The sequence below is a fragment of the Protopterus annectens genome, chromosome 7.part0 (genome assembly GCF_019279795.1).
Source record: "Protopterus annectens isolate FY-2018-M chromosome 7.part0, PAN1.0, whole genome shotgun sequence".
NCBI lineage: Eukaryota > Metazoa > Chordata > Ceratodontiformes > Protopteridae > Protopterus > Protopterus annectens.
Genome location: NC_056739.1, coordinates 483876535 through 483903827, shown reverse-complemented (window position 1 = coordinate 483903827; position 27293 = coordinate 483876535). Strand labels below are relative to the sequence as shown.

The window sequence follows — 27293 nt, the reverse complement described above, 5'->3', positions numbered from 1 at the left end:
GTCGTCGCTGGGTTATTTGTTGTACCTACTCAATACTGAAATCTCCCGGTCTTGTTTGCCCCCACACACAGTGGGTTTGCCAGTGGCCCCTCCCCCGTTTACTGGCAAAACAGGTTAAACTTCTGCAGCAGGAATGGGAGGAAATGGGAAGATAAGAGCTCCCATGGCTTTTCCCATTAAGCACTACTCGTAAGTTCATGTTTGTCTGAGAGTCCGGGCTACAGTGACATGCTGTGTGCATGCATGTGCACTTGCATGAATGCAGACATGAACACCTTTTTGTCTTCTTAAAAGCATCACTGCATAATACTTGATCACTTCCTGCTTCCACTAGACAGTGACACTGTGCAAGGTGAAACTCCATCCTTCAGGGGTAGGTCAGCGACCATTCCTCACTCAGTGTTACCTATCCTAGCCAGTGTTCTTGCTTCCTGTGTTGCTAATCAATTCCAGGTCACCAGCAACAAAAGCAGATCCTTGCCTCAACTCCAACATGCCAGCACAATCATATTTTCCTCTACTTTAGGATTTGCTCTAATTACAGGCCACTGTAAGGTCATTATTTAAAAGCTTACTTTTTTTTTAACTGTTTATTTATAAAACTGTCTGTGTATCTTACTGGCAACTTTACCTTCTATATTAGGTGAAGGGCTGCCAGTTATTCCCAGGACTCCTCTTGCAAACTTGAGAAGTATCTAAGCACAGAGAATTATATCACATAATAGCTGCCAAAAGGGGCTTGTTAAAATTGATATAGAGATAAAAGAAGCTGATAGTCCAAGTCTAATTCAGTGGATTATAGATACTTGCTCTGGTATTGCCTTGTGTTATTTGTATAAACTACTAATTAACCCTAAGGAGAATATTAATAAAAATCATCTCAGTTAGAAACTAGAACTGAGAATGCCTATTTCTCAAGAAGTATGAAAACAACTCCTTTTGGCTCCTGGGTATGCCACTAAACCATGCAAATTTAGAATTTTCAGGTGCAGTGCATGTTCAAGTATTTCTACAATCCTTCTGTTCCTCACAGAATGTTCCCTAAGGCTGTTCTCAGCTGTTGGACATGCTCAGATCAAGATCTAGGCAATTGGTCTCACATTTTTTGGGAGTGCCCTAAACTGGTTGAATTTAAGAGGCCCTTACAGATTTTGTGTAACGGGATATCTGTCAGCCCACCATTAGTTATTAAAACTTTTCTCCTAGTTGATAGTTGATTATGCTGGCGAACCTGTTACCAATAAGGCCCACATGAATTTGACACATGTTCTATCATTAGCGACTAGAAAAGCCTGTACTACCTGTTGGAAGTCAGCTCATCCCACAGAGTTATCAAATATCATAAACATATGTAAAACCAAAGGTAGCGTCCAGCGTATAGAGCACAACACCAGCGTGTAAAATAAACGAAACTGAATGAAAGTCAAAGGTTTGCTGGTGTGCGACAGCCAGATAACAGTTCACAATCCAACCAAAAGGTGTCAGGAAACACTAAATATTCATAGAACACTAAAAATCCACATAAGGAAGTAACCACGCTAGATGAGCAATGTGGAGAGCAATCCTTTATTTTAACAGTAAGCGCTTTCGCCTTTCGGCTTCTTCAGACTATCAAACATTTACTCCATCAAACAATACTGTTTAAATACCTTCTTATTCAATACTATTGGTTAATTCAATGATGACAATTGAGTTTTTAAAGCGCTAAGCAACTTCCATTAAAAATACTTCATTCAAAGTACTGTGTCAACATACGTAAAACAAATCAAAACACTTTCAATATAAAACACATATCATAAATCTGTGACAATATATGTAGGTGAGAAAAAGAAACAAACATATATACATATAATATATACACTTTTAAAACTGTGTGTGATGTAATGTGATGGATGCTTTCTCTCACATAAATAGCTGATAAGACTTATAAATATAACTAACCAAGTGCATAAATATGCTAGGTTATTTAAAAATGCATTTATACTGTTATATTACCATTTCATATTATAATAAAATTAATCCTGATTAAAATGTACTTCCTTAAAAATACCATATCATTTCATGAATATAATAACATTGTAAACAATTCCTGTCAAGATTAAACAGTATATAGTGCAGTTAATCAGAGTCAATGAATCTATCTATCTACCTATTATTAAAATCAACTAAAAGTTACTTACAACTTATGTTAGTATACTATTCGCCCAAACTGATGGTCATGAAAACAATTTTAAGTGAGTATGGTGAAAAAGGGGGCATAAAGGGATAATCCAACATCAATCACGTCCCTTTATTTAACTATGTTTAGGTACGTGTAACTTCCTTTTTCGTAAGAATGGTTTCACCTGCACCTTATCATTCAGTCCGGGATATTGGTCAGCCCTGCATCTGATGATCCACTTCATTTCACTTTCTAGTGTATAATTAATTATGTCACCCCCTCTTATATTGGGTTCAGTTTGTTGGATGACAAAAAATCTAAAGGTGTTTGTATTACCTAGATCTAAGTGATGTCTGGCCAGGACATTGAACGTCGACCCAACCCTTATGTGATAGACATGTTCTCTAATGCGTTCTTTCAAAGATCTATTGGTCTTGCCAATATAGAACGCAGAACATGCCTCACATCTAGCCATATAAATAACATTCGAACTATTACAATTAGTATTGGTATGAAATTGAAATAGATGATTGGTAATAGGGTGAACAAAAACTAAAGTTTCATCAATATAAATACATTGATTGCATTTCCCACATGATGTGGTATTCATATTTAGTGTGTTAAACTTTGTTGTTGTCATATTGTGCCTAGGTCTACATAGTAATCTCCTAAGATTAGGCTGATTTTTAAAAACAATATTCGGAGATGGCCCCACAATCTTCCCTATTTCATTATCTAAAAGTAGAATATTCCAATGTTTTTCCATGATTTGTCTAATATATGACGAATCTTTAGTAAAAAACAAAGTGGCTCTGATACTTTCTTGTGTGGGTACTATGTTGGTATTAAATATGGTTGCAGGTTCAGAAAAATAGGGCTTGGCTGTAGTTTCTCTAAGGTCATTTACAGACAAAGTTGTTTGGGCAAATGTATCTCTGTCGTAGCCCCTGCTTGCAAATTTAGTGCTTAGATCATTTAACTCCTTCGTATAGCCCTCTTCAGTGGGGTTTAACCTTGATGCCCTGATGATTTGGCCCTTTAGCACATTATTGAAAACATGTTTGGGGTGCATACTATCCCTATGAAGTATGGTATTTCTATGACATAGTTTTCTGTGTGTAGAGGTATTGAGCAAACCACTACTGAGCCTAACAATATTCACATCTAAGAATGAAATCTGTTCATATGAGTAGGTGATTGTAAATTTGAGGAAGTTGGTAGAAGTATTTATACATTCAGCAAACCTCAACAATGTATCTACATCACCAGTCCAAACAAAAAAGAGGTCGTCCACAAACCTGCGGTATATACCTACATATTCTTGAAACAGTTTAAACTTAAACAAAAAAGTTTCTTCCCATTGGGCCATAACCAGGTTGGCGTAGCTATTGGCACATGAGGTGCCCATAGCTACGCCATCCTTTTGTAAAAAGATATCATTACCAAACATGAAGACGTTGTTGAATAAAACTGTTTCCAACAGTAAGGTGATAAGATCAATTTTCTCAGGTGTATAGTCAGAGTGATTCGAAAGATAGTTTTGTATATACTGTATACCTATATCATTAGGAATAACAGTGAAAAGACTTACCACATCTAAGGTGACTAATAAATAATGTGAGTTATCATTCAATGTTTTAGTATAACTGTATAAATCAAGTAAAAATTGTTTGCTGTCCCTCAAGATGGTGTTATTATCATTCACAAATGGTCTAAGATGGAACTCAGTGTATATGGAAAGGGGTTCAGTTACCCATCCTTGCCCGGATACAATTGGTCTCATAGGAGGTTCCATCACAGATTTGTGTATTTTCGGGAGCCCTTGTATAATGGGGATAAGTGGATTCGTAACTTTAAAATAATTGTACAGGTCCTTAGTTTCCAATTCCAATGAGGCCATACAAGCCCCTTTCCCCATAGCACACAAACAGTACACAGGGAGAACAAGATCCATGAGCAGGGGCAGACAAAAAAGAAAAGGGTCAGGAGAACATCAAGGACCCACACTAAAGAGAATGTGGGAAAGAACGATCCGTTAGTAGTAAACCTATCTACAAAGGTTCTGACTGTATTTGAAGAACAGGTCCTGAATAAAGGACTGAGTTTTATTCCCACTAAGAGAAGTAATGTTGTCGATTCTATCATTGACACGAAAATGTTCATAAGAAATGTTCAATTGAAGCTTGATTTCGGCAATGCAGATATAAGGAATAACACCTGTACTTTTCGTCCCAACAGCGTGTATATACCCCAATTACACCCGATATTGGATGTTTTCTCTAGAGTTATTGAGGATGATATACATAACCACTTTGAAGATACATGTAATGTCAAGTATAAACATAATTTGAGCTATAATCATAGACAAGCCCTAATGAACCTTAGGAATGATGTGAACATTGTAATCAGACCTGCAGATAAAGGAGGACCCATTGTAATTATGGACACCCTAGATTATGACAGGAGAATGCACCTACTATTAAGTGATACATCTTTCTACTTGTATATAGATATGAAGACAGTCATAGACAAAGTTTTTAAGGTGTATGACATGTTGGATGACCTTTTACTATCCAATATTATTACTAAGGACCTGTACAATTATTTTAAAGGTACGAATCCACTTATCCCCATTATACAAGGGCTCCCAAAAATACACAAATCTGTGATGGAACCTCCTATGAGACCAATTGTATCCGGGCAAGGATGGGTAACTGAACCCCTTTCCATATACACTGAGTTCCATCTTAGACCATTTGTGAATGATAATAACACCATCTTGAGGGACAGCAAACAATTTTTACTTGATTTATACAGTTATACTAAAACATTGAATGATAACTCACATTATTTATTAGTCACCTTAGATGTGGTAAGTCTTTTCACTGTTATTCCTAATGATATAGGTATACAGTATATACAAAACTATCTTTCGAATCACTCTGACTATACACCTGAGAAAATTGATCTTATCACCTTACTGTTGGAAACAGTTTTATTCAACAACGTCTTCATGTTTGGTAATGATATCTTTTTACAAAAGGATGGCGTAGCTATGGGCACCTCATGTGCCAATAGCTACGCCAACCTGGTTATGGCCCAATGGGAAGAAACTTTTTTGTTTAAGTTTAAACTGTTTCAAGAATATGTAGGTATATACCGCAGGTTTGTGGACGACCTCTTTTTTGTTTGGACTGGTGATGTAGATACATTGTTGAGGTTTGCTGAATGTATAAATACTTCTACCAACTTCCTCAAATTTACAATCACCTACTCATATGAACAGATTTCATTCTTAGATGTGAATATTGTTAGGCTCAGTAGTGGTTTGCTCAATACCTCTACACACAGAAAACTATGTCATAGAAATACCATACTTCATAGGGATAGTATGCACCCCAAACATGTTTTCAATAATGTGCTAAAGGGCCAAATCATCAGGGCATCAAGGTTAAACCCCACTGAAGAGGGCTATACGAAGGAGTTAAATGACCTAAGTACTAAATTTGCAAGCAGGGGCTACGACAAAGATACATTTGCCCAAACAACTTTGTCCGTAAATGACCTTAGAGAAACTACAGCCAAGCCCTATTTTTCTGAACCTGCAACCATACTTAATACCAACATAGTACCCACACAAGAAAGTATCAGAGCCACTTTGTTTTTTACTAAAGATTCGTCATACGTTAGACAAATCATGGAAAAACATTGGAATATCCTACTTTTAGATAATGAAATAGGGAAGATTGTGGGGCCATCTCCAAATATTGTTTTCAAAAATCAGCCTAATCTTAGGAGATTACTATGTAAACCTAGGCACAATATGACAACAACAAGGCTTAACACACTAAATATGAATACCACATCATGTGGGAAATGCAATCAATGTATTTATATTGATGAAACTTTAGTTTTTGTTCACCCTATTACCAATCATCTATTTCAATTTCATACCAATACTAATTGTAATAGTTCAAATGTTATTTATATGGCTAGATGTGAGGCATGTTCTATGCTCTATATTGGCAAGACCAATAGATCTTTGAAAGAACGCATTAGAGAACATGTCTATCACATAAGGGTTGGGTCGACGTTCAATGCCCTGGCCAGACATCACTTAGATCTAGGTAATACACACACCTTTAGATTTTTTGTCATCCAACAAACTGAACCCAATATAAGAGGGGGTGACATAATTAATTATACACTAGAAAGTGAAATGAAGTGGATCATCAGATGCAGGGCTGACCAATATCCCGGACTGAATGATAAGGTGCAGGTGAAACCATTCTTACGAAAAAGGAAGTTACACGTACCTAAACATAGTTAAATAAAGGGACGTGATTGATGTTGGATTATCCCTTTATGCCCCCTTTTTCACCATACTCACTTAATTGTTTTCATGACCATCAGTTTGGGCGAATAGTATACTAACATAAGTTGTAAGTAACTTTTAGTTGATTTTAATAATAGGTAGATAGATAGATTCATTGACTCTGATTAACTGCACTATATACTGTTTAATCTTGACAGGAATTGTTTACAATGTTATTATATTCATGAAATGATATGGTATTTTTAAGGAAGTACATTTTAATCAGGATTAATTTTATTATAATATGAAATGGTAATATAACAGTATAAATGCATTTTTAAATAACCTAGCATATTTATGCACTTGGTTAGTTATATTTATAAGTCTTATCAGCTATTTATGTGAGAGAAAGCATCCATCACATTACATCACACACAGTTTTAAAAGTGTATATATTATATGTATATATGTTTGTTTCTTTTTCTCACCTACATATATTGTCACAGATTTATGATATGTGTTTTATATTGAAAGTGTTTTGATTTGTTTTACGTATGTTGACACAGTACTTTGAATGAAGTATTTTTAATGGAAGTTGCTTAGCGCTTTAAAAACTCAATTGTCATCATTGAATTAACCAATAGTATTGAATAAGAAGGTATTTAAACAGTATTGTTTGATGGAGTAAATGTTTGATAGTCTGAAGAAGCCGAAAGGCGAAAGCGCTTACTGTTAAAATAAAGGATTGCTCTCCACATTGCTCATCTAGCGTGGTTACTTCCTTATGTGGATTTTTAGTGTTCTATGAATTTTTAGTGTTTCCTGACACCTTTTGGTTGGATTGTGAACTGTTATCTGGCTGTCGCACACCAGCAAACCTTTGACTTTCATTAAATATCATAAACTTAATGAATAAAGTTAGGTCACTAGAGTTAAACAAAGCTCCTAGCAAGCCTAATAAACAAGTTGCTGCCAAATGGTGCCTGTGGCCAAACTGTTACATCTTAGATACATAGCAACAGATGACTCACTTACTAAGCACGGCTGAAATTAAAACTCCTTGAAAGGCTAGTATTAGACTGCAGACTGCATACAGTCTGAAGTTCTCCATTGCTTCTGTTTTATGTACTGTTTTTTTTTTTTTTTTTTTGATGTTCGTGGATTCACTATTTGTTACTTGAAATATCTTTATAAATAAATAAGATGCTAAAAAAAAAAAGCTTGAGAAGGCTCCCTTTAGCCAGCCTTGCTCAGCTACTGTGGAATCAGCTGCCTTTCCTGATAGGGCATGGAAATCTGAAGCCTTTGTCCGAATGACCCTAAAATTTCTTCTTTTCAGGAGAATCTATCAACCTGGTATTCTAGAGGGGCCATATTTAAATGAACAGCATGTCATGTGATCATGACAGTTACAATGTCCTGCATCAAAAAATATAGGAAGCTGAGGCCATGTGTTAAAGTTTCCAAGTGGTCAGATTCTGTTTGCAACCAGGGTCAAAATCTACCTGGAAAACCCAAAGGTATTTCCTTTGTTGCAGTAACCTTTTTCATATTTAGAAGTACCAGAAATAGTTATCTCTGGGACAGATATTCAAGAAATAGACAATGTTGAGGCAACCTTGCAAAAACAAATCGTAGTAAAGATCAGATAAATCTACAATAACAGCTGCCAGCTGCATTGATGTAGAGGGAAAAAGCTCTGACTGCGACATAGGTGACAAAACGTCTGTTAGTGACATCAGCTCCTGTTGGACCTGGCAGGGAGATAAGAAGAATGAAGGGCCTTAGCCTACTAGCATTTCATTGGGGGAAGGAAGGAGTGCACGCACAAAGCTCTGAGGTAGAATCCCTGATGTATGCTACAGAATGCATAGAGATGCTTGTCCACAAGGGGCCAAAGCCATTTGATCTAGTGACTTTCAGATACGGTTGTACATTGCAAAGGTCTACTACATTACAACCCTTTGGATGAGATTGAGAATATGTGCGGGGGGGGGGGGGGGGTGGTAGGTCTTAAACAGAAAATTCCAGTCCCCATCATGGATGATGGCACCATACATAGTACACACCTCTTACCTCCAGGGACTGAGGTAGCCTCAGGACTCCAACAAGAACACCAAACGGATTAAGAGAGTGGCTTGGGTGAAAAGCTTGATGGCCAGAGGAAGATTGGTCTTCAAAAAATAAATAAAAAGGTACTATCCATTTACCTTCAATATAACCTTTTTTAAGCGTTGGGTATTTTGCCAGCATCCATGATGGGGACTGGGATTTTCTGTTTAAGACCTAATCCCCTGCACTCAGAAGATTACTGGAATGGATCAGATTGGGTGGAAGTACCTTGTTCTGGTTAATATGGACACAGAGATATGAAGTGAGGATGTGCTGAGTTAGCCTAATTTGTTTAACTTGTTTAAATATAAGGGGATGAATAGATAGCTCAGCTGACTCAGGTGAAGATGCAGTAAATTTATTGATTTGGATTATAGTTTAAAGGAACCCACACTGTCCAGATTTATAGCTAGTTTAAATATACAGCAAACGATGGTACACTGACCTAAAAGCTCTGCAGTATATCTAGAGGAGGAGACAAAATGAATAGATAAAGTGTAGATACTAATCCCTTTAAGCATTGCATTTCATGATGTGCTGTGGAATGAAAAAGATGAAAAAAAGGAAGAAAGAAAAGATGCGGGAAAACAGCACTGAGTTTATGCAATCAGTGCATGTATGGTTGGTGACCATACCACTGAATTGTCCAGATTTTTACCTCATATTCTTGTTCTGTTCATCATAAAATTTGTGGTTTTCTGTCAAATCACTGAAAACTGAAGTCACTAAATAATGACAAAAATTGGAGTTTCATACTCCATGTCCTTTAGAAAAATGCATATGTTATTTTAGTACCCTAACAGCAATATTTAAAATCTCTCTGTGTTTATTTTTGGCTCTGTCCAGAATTTTTGTGCTAAGAGGTTGAGAGGTATGCTGATTGCTTGAGATGTACTGTGGTAATTCCACAATAGAGGACGGAATGAATAAACTGCAAATGTCAAATCCTTTGAGCAGTGCATAGACTGGGAAGGAAGAAGGACAGGCTTGTATATATGGAATTAACATGTTATTAGATATATTTGGCATGTATTGTGGTAACTCCGTGAGGGAAGGATTAATAAAGTCTTTAAGCAGCAGACTGAGTGGTGTAATACAGGTTGGATGGGGGAGGCATATGCAAAAGGTTACAATTACATTTACCTAATCAGCAGCAAGCTGGGCTGTCTCCACAAGGGACTGGCAAATCTGCATCAGGTGGTTACTCCCATCCTTCCACCTGGCTTCCAGTGGCCACATTGATAATCAGACAAGGATTGCCTGGATTATGGACATGCTTTATCCCACTACACTAAATCTAAAGAATGGTCAGCACCAAATGGGGAAAAAAACACTTTTATTATAGACAGACCGGTTTCGGCCCCTAAAGAGCCTTTTTCAATGTCAAAAAGAAGTGAGTTAGGAACACCCACTTATAAATAACTAGAGCACCACCAAATGGCCAGTAAATGACGGTAGTTCATGAATAATTCATTAAATACTCCAGAACCACTGAAAAAGTTTTTAAATACAAATACCCTCCACCAATAATAAATGACATATCACAACAAATATAAATACAAAAGCAAAAATGATGCATAAAATATGAAAATTTCCATACCATATTACAACAAATATACATACATATGCAAAAATGATGCATGAAACAAAGAAAATAGAAAAAGTCCACCAAGTCTAATGATCCAACCTTTTTCCTTCCTAGTTAGCATCTCATGCCATCTGGCTTTAATAAATCCTTCCACCTGGCTTCTCCAGTGGCCACGTTGATAATCAGACAAGGGTTTCCTGAATCATGGACAAGCTTTATCCCACTATACCACACTATATTCTGTCCTTATGTGAGATGTAATAGTACTAATTCTAAACAATGTACGCACTTTATATGTCTTTGCTTCTTGGACACTGTTGAGCCACTGCATCACCCAAATTTATACTGTTTATTGCTATGACCCATGGAGAAGCCATACATGAAATGTCAAAACCAAGTGCATTTCACGAAAGTAAGTCTTTGTATTACTGTGTTAAAAATAATGTGGTTAATTTGGATGATAAGCAGTAGTATTAACATTATGGCCGTCTTGTTTTGTAGGCCTTTGTGGATTTCTTTTCAAGAGGACTACATGCAGAGTACAGTTCCAAAGGCATCATTGTGCAGGTAGGTTTGAGTCAGGTGTACTTTTATGAATATGTAAACAGTTTAGATCTTTCAAAAGAAGAAATTTATGGTACTTTATAGACTACAAGTTAATAGAGTAGGTCTGTTAATTTTGAAAGTTCACCTCCCCAACAAAATGGATTGAGCTTAAGTGCTTGGGTAGCTCTACTGGCTTTAGCTGTAATATATATTGTGTGTATGTATATCTATCGATGTATGTATGGATATATACACATACACATACAAATGCAAATGCACACACACATATGGACACTCAGTCTTTTCAAAAATTTATAAGGTATACTTCTTTTTTTGCACAATTGAAGATCATCAGCATCTAATGCCATCAGTCCTGATATGTCAAACATATCCAATGTATGTTTGTTCTAATCATGAGGATGAGCAATTCAGAGTAAAATGAAAAACTGAACACAAAGTTTAAACTCATTTGCTATGTTTTTTCTTTACTGTGAGGGAATATGACTTTGCAATAGAGATTACAAATGAAAACCTCAGAGCCCAAAACTATAGTCAGTATTTCAGAAGAAGATAAATACAGGAAAGGAATTCAGGATGTCTGAGGCACCATTCACATGAAAAATTGTTTTATGTATATGTTATTTTCTATTTTATTTATTTGCTTATTTTTAGTTCTGGTGGTGCTGTGTGTTGGTTTGTTTTTTGTGATGATGTGGTATTCCTTCTATGTTCAACTCATTGATTTAACATGAATCTTGGAGCGCAGTTGTAATGCTGCTAGCCACTGGTGAATTGAGTAACATGAGGACATCATGGATAGACAGACTAGAAACCCACCATGAGAGCACACACATAGGGCTGTAACTCTGAGTGGAGGCCTTTTATCCCTCCCCCTTTGTGTTGGAACGTTTCCTGGAAGTCACTGCACTATTAGATGTGGTCTAAGAGCTTCTGCACCCCACTTCCTAAGTAAAGATGCTATCCAAGCCTTTTCATACATCTTGTCTGGCTGCTGTTCTGAACCCTGGTCTGCACTTGGACTAGAGTGAACAGTCTGCCCACATCGGCACATCATCCTCTATCCTTCCCCATGAAGAGAGGCAAGGAGATGAAGCCGCTTCAACTTCATTTCTTCTTTCCTTCCTCCCACCAGCTGCAATTGGTACTAGAACAGCTGTCTCATTGTTACAAGAAACCCACCTTGTAAATACTGAGATGAAATATCTCACTGGAGCTGGATGAACAGAACGAGCTGTGTCCTGCTCCTGTACAGGTCAAAAATGAGGTGCTGCTGTTGATTTACAGGTCCCATGTATTTTTGTGTACGGACAGATTAGAGGATCCCCAAGGGAGATAAACAGGCATAAGAGAGGTTATTGTAAAAGTTTAAATTACTATCATTTCATCTACCCTCCTAAGGATGCACTAGGGAAAGATTTAAAGAGATAATGCCAACTGCTATAACTTTCTTGGATAGAGTAGTTTTCTGTATAGGAGATAATGTAACAACGACTAGGCAGATGTTAGTAAAGGCCAGAGGAAAAAGCAAGCTCACACAGCTGGGATGATACATAGCTACCTATATGCAAAGCCTTGGTCTTTGCAATGTTACAGAAGATTGTCAGTATCCATCTAACTATGTTTATATCACATGATGTTAAGTTGTCAATCTTGCCTTCATTCTTGCTTGATGGGTTCGGAGCCGATCCTCGGCTCCGACTCGGCACTTGCTAAGCTCGAGAGGCACTTTTACCAGCTCGAGGCAGCCCCATATCCCATGATGCAAGGCGGTAAGTACCCAGATCTCGTTTGCCGCTTCGCTGATGAGGTCCTCCTTTTACCAGCTCCTGGTAAGTGATTTTTACATTACTGTTTTTGCCCCTTTTTCTTCTAAAACTTTAAAATTAATAGTTTTAATCCAGTTTTAGTCCCATTCTGACTAGAATTTCCCTGTCTCCTTAAAACTTTTAGTCAGACCTTCTCCCATCCCATCCCCCCCTTGTTAGGGTGTGTGTGTGTGTGTGTTATTGATAGATTGGGATATTTAATATAATTTCTTGGACTGGTGTTGTTGTGTGTGTTTTATTTCACCATGTCTAAGGAAAGGGTCTCAGGCTTTAAGAAGTGTGACTCGTGCTGTCAGAAGATGTCTCTGACAGACGGTCACACTTCTTGCCTTTACTGCCTGGGGCCTCTTCACCTGCAGGACTCCTGTGCTATATGTCATTCTTTTAGCCAGAGAGTCCTGCAGGAGAGAAGAAATAAATTGATTTTGAGGGGCCTTCTTAAGCCGGAGGGCTCTCCGGCTAAGTCGGCTCCATCTAAGACTTCTAAGTCTTCCAAGGCCCAGGCTTCTGTGTCCAAGCCTGTGGCCTCGGCTCCGACTCTTTCAGAGTCGAGATCGGCTCCAGCTGGAGCCGATTCTGGTTTACACAAACCTTCGGCACCGATGGCTATCGGTGCCGATTCTGGTTCGACCACTTCGGTGTCGGCTCCGATCGGTCCCGACCACCATGTGGCTCAGGCTTCAGTGTCGGCTCCGATCAGCTCCGACACCCTTACCTTTATGGCTGTATTGGCTCCGGCTGGAGCCGATGCATCGAAGCTAACTGTCGGTGCCGATAAGTTGTCGGCTCCGACAGATTCTATGGTTTCATCGGCTCCGATGGTTCCTTTGAGGAAGAGGTCTAGGTCCCCTTCCTTGGAGCCGATACTCTCGGCTCCGGCTTCTCCTCTCCTCTCGGAGCGGAGCCATCGGAGCCGATCTTCAAGGTCATCCAGGCTTTCTGACCATGATTTAGAGAGGGTGGTCAGTAGATTATTAAAATCTCAGGCACTGGCCCAAATGCTACATTGTCCGTCTCAACAGACGACTATTAGCCCACACCCCATTGCAGTTCCTCCTTCGACTCTACCCCAGGGCTTGGAGTTGGAGTCTTCGGGAATAGTTTCTGCTACGGCTGAGGGACAGATACCCCCTTCTGCTCCTTCAGCCTCTACTCTTATCTCCTCTTCGAGACCTTCCTTAGAGGGATTCGATGGTCGGGCTTCCCTGGTCTCCTCCGAGGGGGTGAGTGGCATTGGACCCTTGTCCGACCCCACTCTTCCCGTTGGAGCCTCGGCCTTGGTGAGCTCGGCTCCGACATCTGCCTCGGAGCCTTCCCTTTCGGTGGGTCCTGGAGTTCCTGGCTCTTCGGAATGGGTTCTCTCGGACCTCCCTGGGAAGGGAGCCTTCGAGGTGATGAAGAGTGTGCTGGCCACTGGACTCAGCCAGCAGTCTGTTCCCTTAGCTCCTCCCTCTATGGTGCCTGTTGACATCTCTGCCACTTCTCTTGCTCCTGGACCCAGAGATCCTCCGCCTCAGGTTTCCCCACTGGGAAGAACCCCCTCTTCCGAGGATTCTCCTGATTTGTCGGGAGATCCTCCACGGAAGAGGACCTGTAAGAGGAAACACGTAGACTCCCCCGAGTCTATCACTTCAGATACTGACTTAGATGAGTCAGAGGGATCCCCAAGATCCCCCTCTGAGGATGTCTCCTTCTCAGACATCCTAGAACTCCTTAGACAGAGGGGAAACTGGCCCACCAATAATCCCTCTGAGGATGAGTCAGTATACCTGGAGGCGTTTGGATCTCGGCCCTCCACCTTCTGGGTGTCTCCGCCTTTCGACCCCCTTATGCAGGTTATTGCTCGAAAGGCGTGGGCTGCTCCTGACTCTGTAGAGCCAGTCCCTAGGAGGCCTTCTAAATTTATTACTGCCCCGGCGGACAAGCAATTCCTCACAAAAGGTGTCCCCGCTGATGCCATGGTGGTGGCGACTGCCACTAAGAAGGAACTTGCAGATCCTTCCGTACCTGTCCATCCTCCTAATAAGGACTCTAGGACTATGGATAGATATGGTAAGCGGATGTTCTCTTCAGCGACCTTTGCTATGCGTTCGCTGAACTACCTATGTCACTTCACCAGACTCCAGAGGGATATCCTTAAGGAGCTAGGTGAAGTAGTACAGGATCCTACAGCTGCAGGGGCTCAAGAAAAAATTGCTTCGCAGCTAGGAACCCTTAATTCTATTGCTAACTCCTCCATGCGACTGATATCATGTGCTGCTGATGGAGCGAGTAGGGCCGCAGGTACAGGGGTGGCTCTTAGACGCCAAGCCTGGATGCGGCTCTGTAATTTTGCAGATCCCTTTAAGACGTCCTTCACAAACTCTCCCTTTGATGGGTCAGCTTTGTTTGGCCCTCAAGTGAAGGAAACGTTGACCAGGTGTGAGCAGGACGGCAAAACTCTTTCTGCCGTAGGAGTCCGTTTTTCCACCCCTTCTAGACCTTACCCCAAAGGGCAGAAGGGTGGCAAAATGTGGTTCCGCAAATCCCAAGGAGTCACGCCGGATTCACATGGTCAGTTTACCCCTAGAGGCAGAGGGGGTAACAACAACAGACGCCGCTCTAGAGGCAGAGGGGGTCCACAAAACCAGGGAAGCAGAGAGCCTCTCTCTGACAAACCCTTTCAGCATCCCTGAGATGTTGCCCGACTGTCCGTCCTTGGAGGCAGTCGGGGGAAGACTATCGCTGTACCCAGAAGCCTGGCGTTCCCTCACTCAAGACAGATGGGTACAGTCGATCATATCCGAGGGTTACAAAATTCCTTTCGAGGAAAGTCCTTTCTATCACTCAAATTCCCTTCCAGATGTACCACCGGTCTAAGGGAAATTGCAGAGTTAGAAGTCTTAAAACTACTGCAAAAAGAGCCATTCAGCCAGTTACAACAGATCATTCAGAGCTCGTAATCTACTCAAGGTTCTTTTAGGTCCGCAAAAACGCGGGAGACTGGAGACCATGATTGGTTCTCAGCAGACTCAACAAGTCTGTGAGGAAGACAAGATTCGAATGGTCACTCTTCAGTCAATTCTGCCCTTCTTACAGAAGGACAACTGGATGTGCTCAATAGATCTTCAGGATGCGTACTATCACATAAAAATTCACAGACGCTCCAGGAGATTTCTCCGCTTTCGGCTGGGGTCCAGTCATTTCCAGTTCAGAGCCCTGCCCTTTGGTCTCACTACAGCCCCCAGAGTGTTCACCAAATGTATGGCAGTGGTCACGGCTCACCTGAGACGTCAAGGATTCCAGGTGTTTCCGTATCTCTACGACTGGCTCCTTTCAGCCACCACCAGGCATCAGCTTGTTCAAGCCAGGGATTACACGATAAATCTTTGTTCTCAATTGGGCATCTCGATCAACTCCGAAAAATCATCCTTATCGCCCTGCCAGTCTATTACTTTCATAGGCGCAAACTTAAACACTGTTCGGATGTCAGCTACCCTTACAGATCAAAGAATTTCAGACATTCAAAGTCATGTCAGGATCATTCTAGCCAACAAGAAGGTACAGGCCAGAATGGTTTTAAAGGTATTAGGCCTCATGGCTGCGGCCATTACTCTTCTTCCCCTGGCTCGCTTCTACATGCGCCTTCTTCAATGGATGTTGTTCACTCAGTGGTCTTACCAACAACTTCCAATGCGTCACCAAATACTGGTGACTGAGATTTGCAAGAATCATCTTGCTTGGTGGATCACTTCTCCCCAGATTCACCAAGGCAGACACTTTGTACCCCCATCCCCGGTAGCCACTGTCACCACAGATGCCTCCCTGATCGGGTGGGGGGGTCATTATCAGGGCAGGATGGTTCATGGGACATGGCAACCTTTCGAATACCACCTGCACATAAATGTCCTAGAGATGAGAGCAGTGCTTTTAACGTTGCAAGCCCTCAACGACTTTCTTCCCATAGGGACAATTGCAGTCCACACACAACATGTCTGTAGTTTGGTATATCAACAAACAGGGCGGAACCAAGTCCTACCCCTTGTGTCGAGAAGCGCTCAGACTTTGGCAATGGGCGATCTCCTCTCATCGGTTTCTGGTAGCAACGCACATCCCTGGGAAAACCAACATTTTAGCGGACAGATTGAGCAGAGCTATTCTCATGCCTCACGAGTGGTCTCTCAAGCAATCTATAGTGGAAGAGATTTTTCTGGAATGGGGTCGCCCATGTTGCGATCTTTTTGCTACTCCCCAAAACAGCAAATGCCCAGACTTCTTTTCTCTCTTCCCACTGCCAGACCATCCCCCCAGAGACGCTCTGACCCAGGATTGGCCCCAGGGACTTCTTTATGCCTTTCCTCCTTTTCCTCTGATCCCTCAAGTTATCCAGAAAGCAACCGTTTTGAGAGCCAAATTGATTCTCATTGCTCCTTATTGGCCTCGACAAATTTGGTTTCCGTTCCTCCATCGTCACCTTTTGGTGCAGCCGTGGCATCTGGACCCAGTGCCAGATATTCTGATTCACTAATCCGGTCAGCTGCACCGGTCTATTCCCTCTCTCAACCTCACAGCATGGTTGCTCCACTTCCTTCCTTAGCCAGGCTTCCTATGATCTCTAACCCTGTTAGAGACATCCTAGTAGCTTCTTTAAAATCCTCTACCAGGAGGATTTATACAAGCAAATGGAAACGTTTCTCTTATTGGGCTAAAGCCAAGAATATTGATCCCTTCACTGCTCCAGTTCAAGCAGTTTTGGATTTCTTAGCGGAGATTTTTCACGCGGGCTCCTCTTCTTCCACAGTTAGAGTTCAGTTGGCTGCTATCTCGAACTTTCATGTCGGGTTCGCAGATCACAACATCATGTCCCACAGGCTTTGTAGAGCCTTCTTGAAAGGAATTTTCCTCCTGAAGCCTCCAGTCAGGAGTCCTCCTCCTCAATGGGACTTAAATTTAGTGCTGACATCCTTGATTCTTCCCCCCTTCGAGCCCGCTGTTTCTTGTTCCCTGAAATTTCTTTCATGGAAAACTTTATTCCTGGTAGCTATTACATCGGCTAGGAGGGTGTCTGAACTTCATGCTCTATCTGTTCGCCCCCCCTATTTGGTCTTCCACAAAGACAGAGTATCATTGAGAACTAATCCGACCTTTTTGCCTAAGGTCACTTCAAAGACTAATTTGAATCAAGCCATTGATCTCCTGTATTTTTCCAAACTATTCAAACAGATCGAACAAAACTACATTATCTTGATGTCCACCGCCAACTCAGATATTATTTGGACAGAACAAAACAATTCAGGAAATCCGATCAACTCTTTGTTTCCTATGCTGATAACAAGAAAGGCCTTCCTGTCTCAAAAGTGACCTTATCTAGATGGCTTTCTTCTGTCATCTCTGAAATTTATCGGCTCAGGGGAAAACAGCAGTGCTCAAAACCTAAAGCACATTCAACCAGAAGCTTAGCTACTTCTACAGCCTTTCAAGCTAGACTTCCTTTAGACACTATTTGTGCAGCGGCCACTTGGGCCACTCCTCATACATTTGTTTCCCATTACAAATTGGATTTGGCCTCCAGGGACAGAGCCAGTTTTGGCTCTACCGTCCTCAAGAGTCTGTTCCATTGAGCCACCCAGGATAGAGGTGCTAGGGACGCGGTCCCATCAAGCAAGAATGAAGGCGAGATTGACAACTTAACATTGAGAAGTTATGTACCTACCATAACGTTCCATGTTAGTTGTCTTCTCTCGCCTTCTTTCTTGCGACCCTCCCTCCTTCCCCCAGGCCCGGACAGACCTTTCTCTACAAAGAATGATAGTTCTGAAGACCATACAGAGCTGGTCTTTCTACCATCCTACAGGTTTATTTCTCTTCTTCTTCTTCCTTTGGGAAGTTATTATGCTAGGTGCTATTGCCCTTTTGTCATCAAACGAGATCTGGGTACTTACCGCCTTGCATCATGGGATATGGGGCTGCCTCGAGCTGGTAAAAGTGACTCTCGAGCTTAGCAAGTGCCGAGTCGGAGCCGAGGATCGGCTCCGAACCCATCAAGCAAGAAAGAAGGTGAGAGAAGACAACTAACATGGAACGTTATGGTAGGTACATAACTTCTCATTTTGGAACAGCAGCTGGGCTAGACTGAGATTATATTACAAAAGAAGATAAGTGTAGGATGTCCCATTTCACAAGCACTCCTTGCTTCCGTTTCAGACCACTACTGTAGTAAGCCCCTCTGTCCCAAACCCTTATAATGTGGAGATTCTCTCTGTGTTGTCTGAAAGCCCACAGCTTCAAGAACAAGTGTAAACAGAAATTGTAGAAAATTAGACCAGGTTACTTTCTCCAGAGATACCATTAACAGATCAGTGGGATGCAACAATAGAGAGACTAGGGATGATGGTGATTGGCACAGATGAAAAAACAAGGTAAAGATCTTAGAACAGGAAATAAGGCAACTTGAAAAAGAAAACACCGGGGGATTGAGGAAGAAGGGATGCAAGTGATACAGCAGAAATGAAATTAAATGATACAGTACTTAGATAAAAAATGGAAATTTCCAAAGGAAGGCTTTATTTTTTTTTCAGGGCTCTCCTAGATACCAGAAATTAAATAGCAGTGAAACTATGTGAGCAAAAGGCAGCAAGGGCCATTGACTACTTGTAGTCAACACATTCTGGTAACAAGTTAACAGACCACATAACGCACGCACTTAGGTCACTCCACAACAAGTACAAATATGAAACTGTCATTGTCCATGTTGGTGTGAATGATCTGAGCCGTACCTCCCTGGACTACATGAAAAGAGACATGGAGGAGCTCTCCGATCTTGTAGCCCAGGTAGGTATGACCCTAGCCCTGAGTAGCATCCTGCCATCACCCAGAATGATACCACAGTACAAGGACAAAATGATTGACTTCAACAACTGGCTAAGCTTCTGGTGTCATTCTAAGGGGATCCAGTATTTGTCTGCCTGGGACGACGTGATCGACAGACCACAATGCTTTGCCAGAGATGGCCTGCACCTGTCGCCCTTGGGATTCCGGATAGTGGCTAAGGCTCTTGCCATCCCTATAGTGCCTTTTTTAGGCAAGATTCAAATGACAAATTCACCACCATAACAGGTACAAGCAAGCAAAATCTGAGGGTATTGCTACTCAATGCTAGAAGTCTAAACCTCAAAATGCACTCACTCAAGGCACTCCTTAAAATGGAGAACATCAACATCTGTGCAGTGACAGAGACCTGGTTCAAAGCTCCAGAGAGCACCCCTGCATTACCAGGCTATAATTCATACCACACCTTTCGGCCACCTAACCCGGAATGAAGCACTAAAGGTGGAGGCATGTCCATATTCATTAAGAACATCCACACCACCAGGCTAGTTGCACAGCATAATGCATCCGAGATTATCCAAGTGCAACTAACTCTGGGCAAGACCACAATCCAAATTGTAGCTTGCTACAGACCCCCCACCAAGCCCCAGGATTCCCACTCCTCATTTCTTGATACACTGGAAAGTATTAGGGTACAACCCAATACCCTAATAATGGATGATTTCAACTACCCCACCATTAACTGGAAAAACTACTCATGTACCAAATCTTTTGCTCAACGTTTTCTGGAATTAATAAATTCCAATGCCTTGGATCAACTTATTCACACCCTCACCAGGGGCAGCAATATCCTAAACCTGGTCATTACCAACAAGGGTAACCAGTGTTCCACACCAGAGGTCAACTCCTCATTGGTCAGATCCGACCACAAACTAATCACCCTAGCCCCCATCCCAAATTAGGGAAACCACTGTAAAACCAACTCCAAAGCCAACTTCACACTTCTTAAAACAGAAGTGGCAAACTTCATGACACCCGTGCAGACGGACAATAGAGGTACGACTGCTGAATCCTACACAAATGCACTTTATAAGCACTTACATGAGTGCATGGATCATGCTACCCTAATAGAACCAAGATGCTATCCTCCAAAAAAAGGAAGCCAATCTGGTGGTCCTCTGCCATAAACAAACTCTACAACAGAAGAAAGAAACTGTTGCAAAAAAGAGTAAAATCCCATGACTGGAGGAACTCCCTGGTCAACCTCAGTAAGAAGCTGAGATCCCTCATAAAATACTCCAAAGCTAGTTATGAAAACAAAATTGCCACTAACTCTAAAGACAATCACAAAGCATTCTATAGCTATGTCAAGAATCTCAATGGCAACACTCAGATCTGCTCTGAGTTACAGCACAATAGCACTAAATATACAGAACCAACTAATATTGCCAACATCCTGGCAGATAGATTCAGTGCTAACTTTACCCCCCCTCTCACCCCCTAGAGGGCCCATCTCTATACCAGAAGAATGCAAAGTTCCTGTAATTACGGCTACACAGGTAAAAAACACACTCTCCAAAGCCAAGAACACAACATCCATGGGACCTGACAATACCCCAGGCTGCATTCTACACAAACTACAGAATGAACTGGCACCCTACCTAAGTACCATGTTCAATCATAGCCTCACGTCAGGCCTTGTGCCCACTGAATGATGTACCGCAACGGTTATCTCACTCCACAAAAAGGGAGCCACGATGGATGCTGGGAACTACCGCCCCATTAGCCTGAAGAGCCTGGTCTGCAAGGCCATGGAACGTATCATCATGGAACTCATAAACAAAGACATTGGTAATCTCCAAACTCTGGACCCTACCCAGTTCGGATTTGTAAAAGGTAGATCATGTCTCCTAAACCTGATTGACTTCTTTGAAGCAGTCACCAAAGCCATAGATGAGGGTTAGGTGGTTCACACAGCTTATCTAGATCTCGCCAAGGCTTTCGACACCATCCCCCACTCTAGAATTATAGATAAGCTCACTAAACTAGGTATAAATCCCTATGTCACAAGATGGGTTGCCAACTGGTTCGTGGACAGAACGCACACTGTGAAAGTAGCAGACTCCAAATCCGACTTCAGACCAGTGACAAGTGGAGTACCACAGGGTTCAGTCCTGGGTCCTGTCCTGCTTGCTATCTACTTCTCTGAAGTACAGGCTAACAGAAGGTTTTTGGCTAACAAAGTTTGCAGATGACTGCAAACTAGGAGCCATAATCAAAACTCCTAATGATGTGGACATACTACAAAAGGGCCTCACTGAGACAGATGACTAGTGTCAAAGCCATGGCCTGAAGCTCAATGCCAAAAAGTGTATTGTCATCCCCTTTGGTAAAAACTCTGTACCCATGAACTACCACATAGCTGGTAGTCTACTTAATGCCGAAAATGTGATAAGAGACCTTGGGATACAGGTGGACAGTAGTCTTTCCTTTGATAATCACATCGCCACAGTGGTCAGGAAATCCTTCTAAGTGGCTAACCTCATCACAAAAGGTTTCTCGTTCAGAAAAAAGGAGGTCATTGTTCCCCTCTACTCATCACTCATTAGACCTATTATAGAGTACAATGCCCCTTTTGGTATGTACCTCACAAGAAAGGCCACAGAAATACCTCACAAAGAGGATCACTAGCCTCAAACAGATGCCCTGTGCAGACCATCTCAAAAAACTCCAGCTTTACTCTGTCGCATATCGCCTACTCAGAGGCGATCTCTGCCTAACATACAAAGCTATGTCAAAGCCAGAGCTGTTGGACATGCTCCACTTAAAGAAATCCCAATCCCTCGGAGCTAAACGCTCTAGGGACCTAAACCTTGTCACCACAATAAACAGAACATGCTGGAGGGATAGATTCCTGTCCCAGAGACTTCCCATACTCAGAACAGACTACCTATCTATGTCAAACAGAGCTCCTCATTAGCACTCTACAAGAAAAATCTTGATGATTGGATGGGAAATAGGAAATTCAACCCAGGGATCACTTCTGTGGCTCTGCTCGACAGGGGCACAGGAAAATAATTTTCTTGGGTGGAGAAAGCCAGGGTACATTTTTGGCTAGGCTTATATAGGCCCTAGGGCCAATAACCTAGAACCTACTTATGAACCTATGACCAGGAGATATCTTGTAGGAATTCAAATAATACTTCTCTGTCAGTTATATAAAACAGGCTACACGGTCACAGAGAGAGCAGAGGAAGGAAGTGCAGTCTTTGAGAATTTAAGTTTGCCTAGTATCCCTCATTCAAACAGAGTTCCCTGGTCATTCCTGTGACAATGGGGAAGCTAAGCCATATCATGTCCACACAGGCCCAGGTTAATATGCTGGGATCTGATTGCTTCCACAGAGATGTTTAGAAGTGGTTAGAGGGCCCCTGCAGAAATGCATTGATATGTTTGTTTAATGAGGTTCTAACCTACAGAAAGGTCCCTGTTTCACAGAAACAGGCCATTCTTACTCTGATCTACAAAGAAGGGAAGAATCCGGCCTTGGCTTCCTGAGTCCTCCTACAAACCCATATAAATATTAAGCCATGATTATGGCTCTTTTACCTGTCGGATCTTCCAAGAATATATCTGCTTTGGTGAACTTAGATCAAACTCGTTTTGTTCGTTGGGGTGAGGGGTTGCAAGTCTTTTGATAATATAATCTGAGTACTCCTGGTTCTAGAAGGAGCAAAGGAGGAAGGGAACAAAGTGGCCATCAGTAGTCTAGATGCCAAAAAGGTGCTCGATCAGATGGAGTGCAGTTACTTAAGAAAGAATTTGCAGGTCTTTGGATTTGATTCCTGGTTTGTAGACCTAATCTTTTCCATATACTCCAAATCAATGGCTCAGGTAAAAACACAGACTGGTCTTTCTCAGACTTTCCCCCTTACCTAAGGTACTAGACAAGGCTTCTCCATGTCTCAGTGTTATTTATTTTGTTCCTTGCATAGCTTAAAAGAATATCATAGCTAGAGGGCTATAGGATAGGCAGGAGTTTCACAAAATGTCATTGTATGCCAATAATGTTCTTGTTTTTCTGAAGGACCTATGGACCGACCTACCTAACTTATTTGAAATACTTGTGAGCCTTGAAAATATATCAGAATACAAAGTAAACATAAATAATACTCACTCATTGGTGGTATAAGATACTCTTCTGATCACAGTAAAACTTGGTTTTCCAAATTGATAGAATAAGGAGTCCTTTAAATATTTGGGTGTGTGGGTGGCTCACACTTTAGTGCACTCTGTGGGTAAGACCTTTAATATTAGTTTGGAAATTATAAAAGCCGAAATTAGAAGATGGAGGACACTGCCTTTATATTTAGATCAGAAGGTCAAGATCTTGCCTTATTTTGTCATACTCCATTGCCTGTACAGATTTAAGGCATTCACACAGAATATTCCAAAGAGGTTCCTTAGAGCCATGAAAGATCTCATTATTAGTTTCCTTTGTGGAGAGGCTAAGCTAAGAGTATTGTGGGACCGCTTAATACTAGACAGGGAATGGGGTGGTCTGGGACTGCAGCAGCCACTCATTCATTTTCACATAGTACAGTTAAAAAAAATCTTTGTAGAGCTCCAGTTGGATGTGTACAATGCTAAATGGATAAGAATGATAACGTGATTAGTTGGCCCTTCATAGGCAAACTTGCATACTAAGTTATGGTTCCCCTGGAGTGGGTGTACATAGTTTATACTCCCATTTAAGTGCTTAACATCGGCCATCTCTGCATGACTAAATTCAGAGAGAATGAAGCCATGGGAGAACTTATTCATTCCCACAGGCCTACTAAAATAGGCAGGATAGGAGAAGAGTCTTTTAGAAACTGGCAGAGAAGAGGTACAAACTTAAAGTACTGTGAGCAATTATTTACAGGTCAAGAGTGGATAAGGTACCACTCAGTAAAAGACAAATTAGATCTTAGAGAAGGGCTAAGGATCGAATCTGAGAGCATGCTATTGGCAGCAAAGAAATTGCAAATTTTCCCTGACCAGAGATATTTACACCAATATTCACAGATATACTTCAGTCGACAAGAGGGGGCACTCAGGAACTAAGAAAGGCAGTAAGTCTAGTATATAAGTGGTGTAGACAGCTGGATGTGAAAGTGGATCTCTAAATGAAATGGCAGATGGGAAACAGACTTACAGACCCATTTCACCCAAGATCATTGGAGACACCTGTAAATATTTATATGGTATGCTACTAAGAGTAGAAAATATAAAATCTTTGCATGGAAATGTGTCCACAAATACTTTTATATACCCACAGGAATAGCAATAATGCTACCTGCAGCCTTTCCTTATTGTTGGAGATGTGCCGCCCAGCAGAGAAGTTCATGGAGATGTATCTTTTGGGAGTGTCTTGAGTTAGATCTCTTCAAAAGATGTATTGGGAAATAACCTTGAGAATGTTTTAAAGGGATGTAATCCTAGGGTATCCATTATTTTTGCTGGAGTTAGATGTCCAGTCCCCCTTGCCTTATCCAGACCGACAAGAAGGCTATACCAAGTTCTGGAAGACAGAGAAGGCCCCAGAGGTTAATCTAGTACTGGAGCTGATGGACAACCTGCAAAAGGGGTCACTGAGAGCAAAATCAATCATATTCTAAAAAGTGGAAAAACTGGCTACTGTTTTGGGTAAACAGAAACCCTATTATCCCATTATTATGCACATTGCAAGTACTATATACTAATGACAGGAAGAAATTAACTACTAAGAAATTTCCAACTCTTGGGATAGATGGACTTCAGGACATAGAGTCACAATATACCAAAGCTGTCTTTGTTCCCCACAGATGTATATGCAGTTTATATTAGGTATTTAAAAAAGAGATTAGTCAGTAGTTATTTACTTATATTGGCATATAGTATCTATTTTTCTGTGTGTTTCTGAGTTAAAAATAAAGACTATGTTTTAATAAAAAAGTATAGCAATTGGTTTTATTTTAATGTATATAAAAGTATATAGGTAAAATATTGTAAATATAGCTCCCTTACTCTCTTAGATATCCACTTGAGCTATCAACAACTCAGGCAGATTTGACCTCAGATAATATCTCAGCTGAAGAACAACACTCTCATGAGTGCACCATATATACCTCTCAACTTCTTAGTGCAAGAAATTTGGACGAAGCCTAAAATAATGGGGGGGGGGGGTCAAAGGCCCAAAAATAGGAACAGTTTTTTAATATTGCTCTTATAAACTTAAAAAGTCACTATAATAGTAAGGTTTGTGTCTGACACTCAAATGTATGTCATTATTTAGTGACTTCAATCCTCAGTGATTTGCCAGAAAAAGCACATTTTAGGAGGAACAGACCAAAATATGAGGCAAAAATCTGGACAGTTGAGAGCTATGGCAGCATACCTGTTACGCTGCACTGCAGTGTCAGTAATGGAAAATTAATCCAATCACCTGGAATGGGAATAGAACCCACAGCCTTCCCATCTCCCAACATCAAAAGCAAGTATGCTGTTTGTTCAGCCACAAACACTGAATGTGAGAGAGTACTGCAAGATACAGAAGCAGTGCCAAAAGGATGACGATCAGGAGACAAAACTAAGGCTACTTTGATATATTTGCCTTTTGTCGAAAACCATAGACACCGTTGGACTTCCTATTACCTCAAGCACCACAGGTAAAAGGTTATCTTGCTTGTGATAGGCAATGTTACTGGGTACACTTAGGCAGTAGCTCTGTCCTCTACTGAGGCAGAGGAGGTGGCAAATGACTATTATACATTTTCAGCAGACTAGACTTTTGATGGGAAATACTATCAGGGTGATTAATTTCACATCAGCACTGCAGACCTGATTGTGGAAGCATTGTAAGGTAAAGCAGCTATAGTCTACCTCCGATCATCCACAGACTGTCTGCTGGAGAGGTTTAACTCAAATCTTAAGTCCATGTTGAGAGCATGTGCAGAGCAGTTTAAGCCATAGTGGACCAAATTATCTGCCCCATTTCCTCTTTGCCTACAGACAGGCATCCCAAGAGTCCACAGGTTTCTTATGATTTGAGCTACTTTATGGTCAAATGATTGGATGAGGGGAAACAGTTTAATTTGTGATCAGACGGAGGGAGACTGTGATTTCCACTAGGGGTATGTTGTGGAGTTGTCCTAAATTTCAGGACTTGGCATAGGAAGCTGATGGGGTTGGTACAGGAGTGCCTAGGACAGCTACATCAGTACCAAAATAGAGCCCAAGAATACTCAGTGAGCCAAAAGGTACTGCTTTTCTCCCTATTTGACAGAATATGCTGCAGGCAACATGGGAGTATCATTCCACTATTGTGAAAAAGGTAATTGATGTTAATTATGTAGCAGAGTGACCAGATATGAGGCAGGAACAAGCTCTATGATATTAACGGGATTAGGCCTTACCATGATACAGAACCACCGCTACTCAGTATTTTTGCAAATAGTTACAAGAGGAATTGGAGGGATACCTTATGACAGACCTTCTAAGTAAGGCGCAGTCTGATATGTCATTGGACAAGGTACTCCTGTCACAGTAGTGTCCCATTTCCAAGTTCATGAAATCAGAGCAGTGCTACAGGAGGTCTGAGAAAATGTGAACCCCTAACTAAGTCAGGGTGTACTTAACTGGTAGAGCATCAAGTAGATACACAGACCCAAAGAGCAACCAGATGGGCATGTGATAGGCTGTCTGAGAGAGTAAACCAAGCCTGAAGACATACCTCTCAACAGAACGTCCAGATTTTTGCCTCATATTTTTGGTCTGTTCCTCAAAACCTGTGTTTCTCTGGCAAATTGCTGAGGATTGAAATCACTAAATAGTGATACACATTTGCATTTCAGACTTTATATCCTTCAGAAAATACATGCTGACATAAATCCTGTT

The 27293-nt window shown here is 41.3% G+C and overlaps 1 protein-coding gene across 1 annotated transcript in view; it reads left to right on the top strand.

Annotated features, from left to right (window-relative positions):
- The window catches only part of LOC122806552 (very-long-chain 3-oxoacyl-CoA reductase-like), a 389647-nt gene that overhangs the window by 304911 nt on the left and 57443 nt on the right, over positions 1–27293 (top strand). Inside the window, exon 9 of the mRNA XM_044077079.1 lies at positions 10678–10743. Coding sequence (XP_043933014.1) covers positions 10678–10743 — 66 coding nt within the window. The remainder of the gene's footprint in view (positions 1–10677; positions 10744–27293) is intronic.